The sequence below is a fragment of the Thunnus albacares genome, chromosome 8 (assembly GCF_914725855.1).
Source record: "Thunnus albacares chromosome 8, fThuAlb1.1, whole genome shotgun sequence".
Taxonomy (NCBI): Eukaryota; Metazoa; Chordata; class Actinopteri; order Scombriformes; family Scombridae; genus Thunnus; species Thunnus albacares.
This window is the reverse complement of record NC_058113.1, coordinates 20,026,892-20,037,792: the sequence shown is the minus strand read 5'-3', so window position 1 is coordinate 20,037,792 and position 10,901 is coordinate 20,026,892. Positions and strand designations below refer to the sequence as shown.

The window sequence follows — 10,901 nt, the reverse complement described above, 5'->3', positions numbered from 1 at the left end:
TTATCTGTGTTTTAAATTCTAATACCATTACTCATCACCGCTGTGGGCCACATTATACTCAGAATGCTTTTTCAGTCATAATTCAAGCAACTAAAATGGTCTTACTGCAATTATCATGAAGTGAGTGTTTTTAGGATGAAACTTGTTCATGGATTCTCAAAGGTTTTGATGCCAAAATTGAACCAATTTCAACCACATATCTCATTTGTTGAGGCCAAAATAGACTGTTATAAATAACTTTCCTGTCATTATTTTTTGATGTAGGGTGAAATCTATGATGCTATATATTGTGTTATTGTTCTGCTTCCAATGAATAAAAAAAGATAAAACTTGAGTTCACTCAGTTGAGGTTCCCTGAACCCCAGTTCAGGGCAACACAACGTAATATTCATATTCAACAGTGTGCAGGATAAGCCCCCCTCACTCAGCATCCCACCCCCTTTCCACTCACTCACTCACACACACTCCTCTCCCGTTGACTCAGACACATCAAAGCTGGAGCTGAGGAGACACAGAGCAGAACCGGACGGGACATGAGAGTTCAGATCACAAAGTTTGCCGGTAGATTTTCACCATATACACTCTTGGCCACCAGTTCCTCCTGCTCAAGATAAAAAAACATCCTTATTTTGTGATTGAAGAGTTCAAAGGGATTCAAGATTTCAAGATGAGAAAAGGAGGGAGATTTCAAAATGGAAACTGAACTTCTTCACAAAAGAAATCCATGGAATATTATTTTTACAGCATCTTTTATAAGGTAAGATTAATAATTTTAAATATGGTTGATAAATGGCTGATAAATATTTTCAACGAGGCCTATGTGAATACTGTGTGGACAGGCCTACATATTAATTTGTGAATGGCCTCTTTATAGCATTGATTATGGCCCGAAAATAGGCTATTACACAATGAACTTTTTCCATTATCTGTGACCTTCCAATATCTTATCAAAATGATGAATTATGTTCATTATGGAATATTTAGCTTCTGTGTTTTATGCCTATTGAGAAAAATATGTAATTATTCATCTACTTTAAACTGCACAGACTACAAGCATTTGTATGAAAGGTTACAACTTAAAAGAAAATGATCCGAGTAGATCTAAATAATGTTCAATCTTGACCTGCAAGGATTTCAAGGTCCTGTCATGAATAGCTATGACGCAACTGTTATTTAAAGGGAGCCGGTAAACTCATGGAGGCGCGCAGCACTGCAGGGGTTTGGCTGCTCCTCCACAGTTCAACAGTAGCTCTTAACCCCGGTGCCACCTGGGTCACCATGTGTCATACAGGCCGTTCCTGTCAGGCACCCCGCGTCTGCTTTGATGTCGCTGCAGATTACATTTCTGCAGAAAATCATCAGTCTTTAGAGAAAGTATCACAACTGACAAAATGTAAAAAAAATGCTAATGTAAAATATCTATCTCCATCTCTGGAGGAGCAAACTGTGACTTGAGTTTCAGTTTATCTTTTAAAAATTAAAAACTTTAAGTCACGCATACATCAAAAACACACAACATAAACCCAGAAATATAAACTAAAACTTATATATAAGAATTTGTTTTTGCATGAACCAACTTCTAAGACATCTTGTAGGTCTTTGAGTGTCTCCCACTTAACCTAATTGTTGCCCAACTGTTGACCTACAGGCTTTCAAAGGTTTCAGTCCAGATTTACAACCTCAATTGGAGCCCTCCTACTCTGAAAATCCAATTATTTTACTAAAACCATGGCTGTCCCGCCTGGCTCCCCATGAAACTATAAAACTGTGAAGACTGAGCCAACCAGAACAGATTTCTGCTAAAACATAAACCATCATGGTTTTGCTGACATGTTCATTTCAACTACATGTTTATATGACTTTATTTATTTTAGGTGTCACTATTCAAAATATACATAAAATCACTTTGCAGAGACACAAATCAGTTTTGTTGTTCTTAACCCCTGAATGAAACAAATAAAATCACCAGAAACCAGAGAAATATAACAAATATAACATCACTGACAAATATCCTTTTGTTCTCCTCTCCATCTTTTTCTTCCTCCGCCTCCTTTTAATCTGTCTCATTTTACTTTGCATCTGTTTACTAAAACAGTTTGACATTTCAATACTAACAATCAAACCTTTTCTAAATTCTCATTATGGACCTCTCAGGTTCTTTGCCTCCTCCTTCCCAATACACCTCCTCTATTATCCCCAATTTCTCTGTGCCCTCCTCCTCTCCCTCCATTTCTCCATCACCCAGCCTGGCCTCCACAGCTCTGTTCTGCTCGCTCCTCTCTCTCCTCTCCTTGCTGGGCATCACTGGGAACCTGTACACTCTGGTCCTCCTCCTGAGGCGCAGGAGAAGTAGGAGAAGACATGGAGCGGGACTGACCTGCTGCCTAATGAGAGTACCTGTACCATCCTGCCTTGCCAACTCCTCCTCCCCTTCTTCCTCTCCCATCACCTCTTCCTCCTCTTCCTCCTCTCTTCACCTGCAGGTGCTGAGCCTCGCTCTTGCTGATCTGCTCTACCTTTTCACCGCTCCCTTCATTGTGTATGACAGTCTGGCGTCCGACTGGGCCTTTGGTGAGCTGGGCTGCCGCCTCCTCCTGAGCCTGGACCTCCTCACCATGCACGCCTCCATCTTCACTCTCACCGCCATGAGTCTGGACCGCTACCGGGCTGTGGCCCATCCCCTCCGCACCTCCTCCTCCAACTCCTCTGGCCTGCTGCGCGTGGGCCTGGCCTGGGGGCTGGCTGTGGCTCTTAGCCTGCCCATGATGATCACTCTCCACCTGGAGGACGGGGAGAACCAGGAGGGCCAGCTGTGTGTGCCTGCATGGGATGAGCAGAGCTCCAAGGCCTATCTGAGCGTGCTGTTCTGCACCAGCATTCTTGGTCCTGGGCTGGCCATTGGAGCTCTTTATGCTACTTTAGGCCGGCTTTACTGGGTTTCTCAGACTCAGTCTGCCTGGGCCACTGGGAGCAGTACTGCTTGCCCTCCTCGTGCTCCCAAACCTAAAGTCCTGCTGCTCATCCTGGGCATTGTCCTGGCCTTTTGGGCCTGCTTCCTCCCTTTCTGGATCTGGCAGCTGCTGCCTCTGTACCAGCCCGACATGCTGCGGACAGTACCAGTGGGGACACAGGTGACAGTGAACCGTATCCTCACGGGGCTGACATATGGAAACTCATGTGTGAATCCGTTCTTCTACACACTATTGACTGGGAAACATAGACGCAATCGGCAGACGCTGACATCAGCAAATCAGCTCTGCCGCAAGAGCAGTCCACTGCAGTAAAGTGGGTGTCTCTCTAACAGTTGAGACGATAATGTGAGTCTGTACATGTATGTTTTCTGGTATACACACATATGTGTGAAAAGTACTGTAAATGAATGCTTTATGATTTCCACAATAGGCACCAAAGACCATTGATGAAATGATAGCACTTTGTATAAAAGCTTGGTCAAAGGATAATATTTCCTATTAGGAGATTAAATAATAATATCTGGGTTTTAACTGAGTGCAAACTGACAATCTCTGTTAGATGTATTACTGAAATAATGCTTTATTTGCTAAATCTGTCCAACCATCATATAAAATAATATGTCTTTAATTGCTGTAGTAAGCAAGTTCTCACAAAATGATCTTTTTGTTTTAAATGTTTTCCTGATACTACATTAATGGCTCTGGTAAAGTAAAACATTTTTAAACAAGTGGTTACTAAAGTGATTACTTGTGTGATGCCATTAAACCCAAAACAACAGAGAGAGCCGGTTTATTTAGTAAAGTGAATTTTTGTCTCTAATAAATCCTGTACTATATAATATTAGGAAAGATGAGTTAATGCCATATGTTGTGCATGTACAAGCATTTCCAATAAAACCTTGATGCACTTCTGCTTGTTTTCAGAGAACAATCAAAGAAAATGTTTGTTTTTGAACAACTGGTTGTAACTGGTCTGGACCTCGTTGGGACATTTTTCTGAGACATTGTTTGTTGACATAATGAATTATGTTTGACTGGGTCAACAGTCTTTTGTTTGCTTCCCTTGAACCCTGACTTTTTTATAATCATAACCTGCATGTTGGGTTTGAAAATGTACTTATTATTACAGATCATGCAATGCTTTGCATGGCCTCAACTTGTGTTGACTGTAACTGATGTTTACAATAATGAATAATATGTAGCCTTAAATAAAGACTATGATTTCTGTTATTCACTGAGTCATTTTTATCTTTACCTTGAGAAAAATATGAGCATGTGTCTATTTTGGAACAGATTGCATGTTATGAAGAAGAAAAACCTGAGAAACAATAGTGGTGAAGTGGTGGAAAAGGCTGGAAAGCGGCAGGTAATAGGTGTGCTATGCAGAAAAAGAGACAATAATCCAAAACCTCGAAGTGGAGAGAAATCCTCATACTTTTGTTTGTGTGTCTGTGTCAGCACGTCTGCGACTCTCGAAGGTCTTTCCCGCTCTTGTGTGTACTCGCTGCCTGGTGTTTCTGTGTCTCCCTGTAGCAACTGCCCGTCTCTGTCTGTCTGACTCAAAGGCTGCACTGTACTGTATCGCAAACCCTGCTGCTCTTTGACGCAGATGAGCAAATATTGTTGTTTGACAGAAAGGAGAGGAGTAAGGATGGGCATGGGATGATGGGACAAAAGAGGCCGGAGAGGGACGGGGGAAGTATTGCATGAGTATGGTCAGAGACACGGTGAGTTATTTTTGGGGCGAGGCCTAGAGGTTTAAGATGCTGACCATGTGATAGGAACGTCTCTGGTTCAAGTCCAGCTGGGGCATTTTGATGCATGACATCTCCCATATCTCTCACCATAGTTCCTGTCCGCTCTATACTGTATACTATCTAAAAAAGACAAAAAGGGTGTAAGAAATATATATTTAAAAAGAAAAAGACACATAGTGGGGACATAAAGAGGACAGCACAAGGTTTGGAAAAACCAGAGAACATACAGGAAGTTAACCAAAATACAGTTGCAAGCCAAAAGCAAAAATCTGAATCACTGGATTTGTGTAATTGTTACAATAAGCATAATATTAAGTTACTTGAATTTCAAAATAGCTATTTACATTAGCTTATAAAATACCTGCATGTGTGCTGATGGATGTGACTTTCCCTTATAGTGTATCTGTATAGTGTATACTCCCTTAATTATATAAATAAAATTCACTCTGATGAATGTAGATTTATCAAATTTATCAAAAAGCATCTTTTATGTACATTTTCAGTTTAATGCACAGTGTAAACCTGAGAAAACTTTACACCTGCACAAAATGAATCAAATAGTTTATGTCACTGATGCAAAGAACTAGAGAAACTAAAGAAATGCCCAATGTTTTAATTTCCATTAAGGCAAAAATGACATTTAAATCTACAAGTTACAAACAATGATACTGTATTTGAGTGACACAGATCTCTATGAGATTTTGACAGGGAGCAGATAATGAAGTAGAAGCTTTAATCCTTTAAGTTTTTTATTTTATTTTGCTGTATGCTGAATGTCAAGAGCTTGTCAAGACATATCTGGGTAATGGTGTTTTTCTTTATCCACCCAAATCACACAGGACTATTAAGGTCTATTAACTGTGGTTAACTGTATTTGACTTGACATTCAATAACTTCTGTGAATGGAGTACATAATCCCCACGTAATTTCTTATTGGAGCAATTTCATGTTAAATGTTATTTTAAGTTTGGGTTTGGTTATTTGCACATAGAGTGCATTCAGTAAGAAATCCTGAGGGCTGCAGGAGAAGTCATGAAACTCTGCAGGGCTTTGCTGCATTGGTAATACCAACAGGTTGAAGAGACACATACCAAAAGCATTTGTCAAGGGAGCTCGTGAGTTTTCTCTGCACTGTGATGCCATTATTTCTAGGGCTGTAGGGCCCTTCTGTAGCCCATGCTGCCTACCATGTGTTTTCATTTACCTGGCCTGGCTACCTCTGAGCATAACGTTCCCACTGCAGTTATTATCTGTAGCCCTGTGCGGTCACACCGCAGGAGGCGCTTCTGTTGTGAAGTTAATGCAATATCCATTCACCTTTCGCAGACAACTGAGGCCCTCTCAGCACATTTGTCCATTTAAATGGAATCTTTTGCAGACAAAGAGCCAGCTGCTTATACATTTGAAATCATGAGCCCTCATATGAGACCTGGTGATTTTTGGACCCCTGGGTCATACCAAAATGACAGAAGACGGAGGGTGTAGCTTGTGTAAAGATGAAACTTATCCAAAAAAGACACTTATCAGCGGTATGCATATTAAAGCACAGAGAGCTTGTTGTTCAATTTTCTGAGTCTACAGAGTGGTCAGGTTTTGGGTGTCTGTGTATTCTAAAACTCAATATATCAGATGATTAAGTCCTCCCTCAAGTCTGTGGGGATGACTGAGTGTTTGATAAACTTCAAATACACAGTGTTTGGTCAACCCAACCAAATAGATGGAAAATATTGTCTCAGTTGGCAGGCTGGTCAATCTATAAACTTTGTGTTGTATGTGTTGGTAGTTGCCAGCCGACTCGCTCCAAACATAACTTTTGTCCTCCTGCGCAACAGAAGCTTTTGATTTCATCATGAGATAGCAGGCAATGTCCTAATCTTCTCTAGTCTGCTGGGAAAACAGAAGGATAAATATTTTCTTTTGCAAGAGCCATTCTGTTCTACCTGAGGATTTCATAAATCCAGCACATGTCCGTTTCCTGGAACCGCCAAGCATCTTTCCATCCCAGCACCCCTGGCCCCGCCTGTCAGACCCTCCTCTTGACCAGTGTTTGAGGCTGGTGCAGGTGCCCCTCCCCTGGGCAGCCCGCTCAGGAAAGCACCCCGCTGTGTAGACGAGACGAGGCCGCAGCCCGGGCCAAATTCACGCTGTGAGGCGTATAAGAGGCTCCCATTCTCTCCAGACATACACAAAAAAGATTCCCTTAGCAGTCCTCCTCCGCCTGCTCTCCTCTAAAATTCAATCTTCCCATCTGTTTTCCCTCTCTCAATCACTTTCTGTCCCCTGTACACTTTCTGCCTCGCCAACACTCTTGCTACTCTGCATGCTTATACCTTATAGAACGTTGATGTTTAGAGGTTTCACTGTACGTTTTTGCATTATAAATAACAAAAACTTTAAACTGTACTGAAATTATCATTAACTTATCATTAAATTAATAGCTTTCAACATCTGTGAGATCACAGCAGCTTATATCAAACAAATAAACTCAAGTTCACGATACCTGCACATGTAGTCAACACAGTATTTAAAAAACAACGGCTTGTAATTGCTGGTTTGACAGCAAACACTGAAATCTAGGCAGTCACAGTGTTTCTTTGTTTTACCTATGGTAACCCCACAGTGAGCGCCCTCCTCCCCATCACATCCCCTGACTTCACACCTCCCTGTCAGCCGCCAGGATCAGGCCAGATCCAGGCTTGTGTGCCTTGAAGGCCGGAGGTTATATCAACCGACATACGCATTACGGTTCGCACTTGGGTTCTTACTAGGAAAGACAGTAAATATGGCATGTCTGCCGCTTTCGCCTCTTCTCCCTCTCCCTGTGTTTCACCGATTCTCTGTTCTCTCTTCACCTCCTCCTCTTGCAGCACACTTCCCACAAACAGTCATCCCTGTCAACTCAGGCGTCAAAGCTCCCCTGACCTCTGACCCTCTGACACTACATTCATCTGAACCCCATGGTTCAGCACGCAGGGAGCTCATGGCCCTTCTCTGAGGAAGGACATTATGCATTTCCATGATACTGTTCAGTAACAGAACATAAGTCTGTAAAGGTATATAAATATTAATACTCTATTTTTTAATTATGATGGCTTCTCAAAGGACTTTTTGCTTGCTGTTTCAAAGTTGCATTTCAGACAAAGGTACAGAAGCTATGAGTGATTTCATCCAGTAGTGTCAGAATAAAAAGTTGAGTTTCAGGTATACTTAAGTTTTTAATAGCATTAAGTATAAACTGGGTAAGCCCAGCAGGTAAAAAAAAAAATAGCAGTAACTTCACTATCACTTATTTGAGAGTGAAGGTTGAAGAGCAAACACTTTGAAGTGTAACTCACAGTTAGAGTGCTGGAGTGCCATCTGCAGGTGAAATGGAAGAACAGCAACTATATATCATCATATTTGCAACCACACAATTACTTGCCCCTATAAGTAGATTACAGTTCAGGCATATTTGCCATCCATTTGTGTATCACATTCTTCCCTTTTTATTCCTCACAGCTGCTACACAGACAATAAAGGATAATGAGCTTATGTTTAAAAAATAATTAGTTTTCAATTCAATATGTAGCAAACATCCATTGTATTTATTAAAATTGCCAAACAGACCAACAACAAAGCAAGGGATGTTACCTGTATAGTCCAAATGATGATATTTATATGGATGTTTGGAGTTTAAAAATATGATTAATACAGTATATTAATTGTGACCAAGATATATGCAGAGCCAGGGACACTTTACAGTACTAAAATCAACTCATCAAAGGTCTCTGGTGGGCAAACTATGTAATGGTAACAACTCAAACGTACATTGGCATTTCTTCACTGCAATTTCTTGTTACTTATCAGCCAACTAGAGCTGCTCTCGATTAATTTGGTCTATAAATCATTATAAAACAATTCAAAATAACAATCACAATATCCTAGAGCACAAAGTAACATCATCCAATGTCTTGTTTTGTGCATAAAACTGTCTAAAACCCCAAATTATATATTCAAATATTGGGGAATTTTTGCTTGAAAAATTAATCGTTGCAGCTCTACAGCCGACATGTTTACCAGCTGCTCAGGCTGATAATTATATTCTGGCAGCCATATGTGTTCCTGTGTGGCAGCAGTGACTCTCGGCTATTCTCTTTCCCCTCACAGAAAGACAGAGTTGATAAACAACATCACAAATGCAAAAAGCTGTGTTCCACAAACTGAACATGGGAAGCTGAGACTGAGTACCTGTAGCCTCTTTCTTATGTAAACTAGTCATTTTTCTCTGCAGTGGCATTCATTTTGACTGTCCAAGCTTTCACAGAGTTTCCTGTGTGTGTGCTCTTCAAGGAAACTCTATTCCCTATATCTATTTACTTTATCATGTCTGTACAAAGTCAGTCTTTTGGGTCACTATTGTTCAACATGTACAAACATAAAGATTTTATCAGTTCACTTGAAGATTTTGTCAGCAGCAGCTAGTCACAGCTGTAAAATGGCTGCACTTGCTCCACGTGTCTCTGTTACGCAACACATGTTCTTCCTCTTGTCTTTCTTTGCAGCAGTTGAACGTCCAGCTTGGGTGGCTCAGTAACTGACCCATCCCAGTAACAGTGTCCCCAGAGGAGAGCACACCTCCTGAGGGCTCAGTACTATTGGACAAACTCTGTTGACCCAGTCAAGTCTTGTTTTGTACTGACAACCCAAAGATATTCAGTTTATTATTATAGAGGACTAAAGAAGCCAGAAAGTATTCACATTTGAAAAGCTGGAATCAGAGAATTTTGACTTCTTTCTTAAAAATTGACTCAAAATTATGACTCTATTATCAAAATAGTAAAAACAAAAATAGTAAAAATAGCCAATTAATTTATAGTTGTCAACTAATCGATGAATCGACTAATCATTGCAGCTCTAATCATGATATCTACTTTCAGAAAAAGTAAATTTGTTGCTCAGTGACAATGAAACGTGCAAAAGGTTCTGAGTAGCTTTTTGAAAAAGGGGAACTAATGGCAAAATGTGATCTTTACAACTTCAAAATGAGAGGAGAAAGTTTAAACTAGATTATTTTTAAAGGTGAAAAATGCAAAACTACAAAAAAACGGAAAAAAGTGAAGTTGATTGCAACTCTACTATCTGACTGTTCACTTCAAATAGCCCTGCAGTTCTCAAATCATATTACACAAATACTGAAAAGCACAGTTGAGCTTAATTAGAGTAACAGGATGAAATATAATTCATTACTTTCACATGTGAATTGGAAAGCAAAGTAAAAAATAACCAGTCTGATAAACAAAGCCAGTGTTGTGATTTGTGAAACTAACACCAAACCTTTAAATGCCAGCCAAATCCTCTTACGTCCCCATGACACGCCTCGATCCTAATCAAACTCAAGAAAGCAGAGTTTTGCGGCCTGTTTTCAACACCCAGGAACACCGCACAAAAGAAATTCAACTAGGGCGGCCGGTTGTTCAATCTGTTGATCCATGTCGCCCCCACACAGCGTTCTCACCTTCCACAGTAACCTGCACCTCCAGTCCATGTCTCTAAGTTCCCGGGTGGTCAGTAACTGAACACCTGTACCTGCTACAGTGACTCTCAGTAACCTTGTACATAAGAACAAACTGGGAGGAAGCCGGTATGATGCTCTGGTGTTTCTTCTTGTATAGGATGGAGGTTAGTCTCATCATCCTCCACTGACAACAAAGCCTGTATTAGACTTTAGGACCAAACAGAGTCGTTGGCACAGACCTTCATCACAATGAATACTGAAAACCTGAACCTCTGACAAACAACCAGGTTAAGACTGAAAGACTTAGGGGACTATTTAGTTTTTAATCCACTTGCAAAAGAAAAACAGGTTAAAAAAACAATTATAACCAGTATATATATATATATATATATATATATATATATATATATATATATATATATATAGTCAGTATAGCCAAATTTATCATTCTGGGACTTCATGTGATATGTTTGAAAGCTTCACAACAGCTGCTAAATGGACCTTGATGTGAGATTGTTTTATCAACCGATTTAGGTAGCACATCATGCATTCAAACATGAGAGACAGCTCAACTAAATCTCAGCTTGCATTAGTAATTTTTAACAGTGACACAAATGGAAAATCATTTTGTAAAGCACAAATCAAGGTACAAACAAAATCCTGAAACATGATTTAAAC

General features: G+C 40.2%; 1 protein-coding gene across 1 annotated transcript; it reads left to right on the top strand.

The window, feature by feature from the left end:
- Positions 1 to 299: 299 nt before the first annotated feature.
- On the top strand, positions 300 to 4,238 carry uts2r3 (urotensin-2 receptor 3). The gene is made up of 2 exons (XM_044360345.1): positions 300 to 757; positions 2,096 to 4,238. The coding sequence occupies exon 2, from the start codon at positions 2,142 to 2,144 to the stop codon at positions 3,282 to 3,284; it is 1,143 nt and encodes a 380-aa protein (XP_044216280.1). The 5' UTR covers positions 300 to 757; positions 2,096 to 2,141; the 3' UTR covers positions 3,285 to 4,238.
- Positions 4,239 to 10,901: the final 6,663 nt, after the last annotated feature.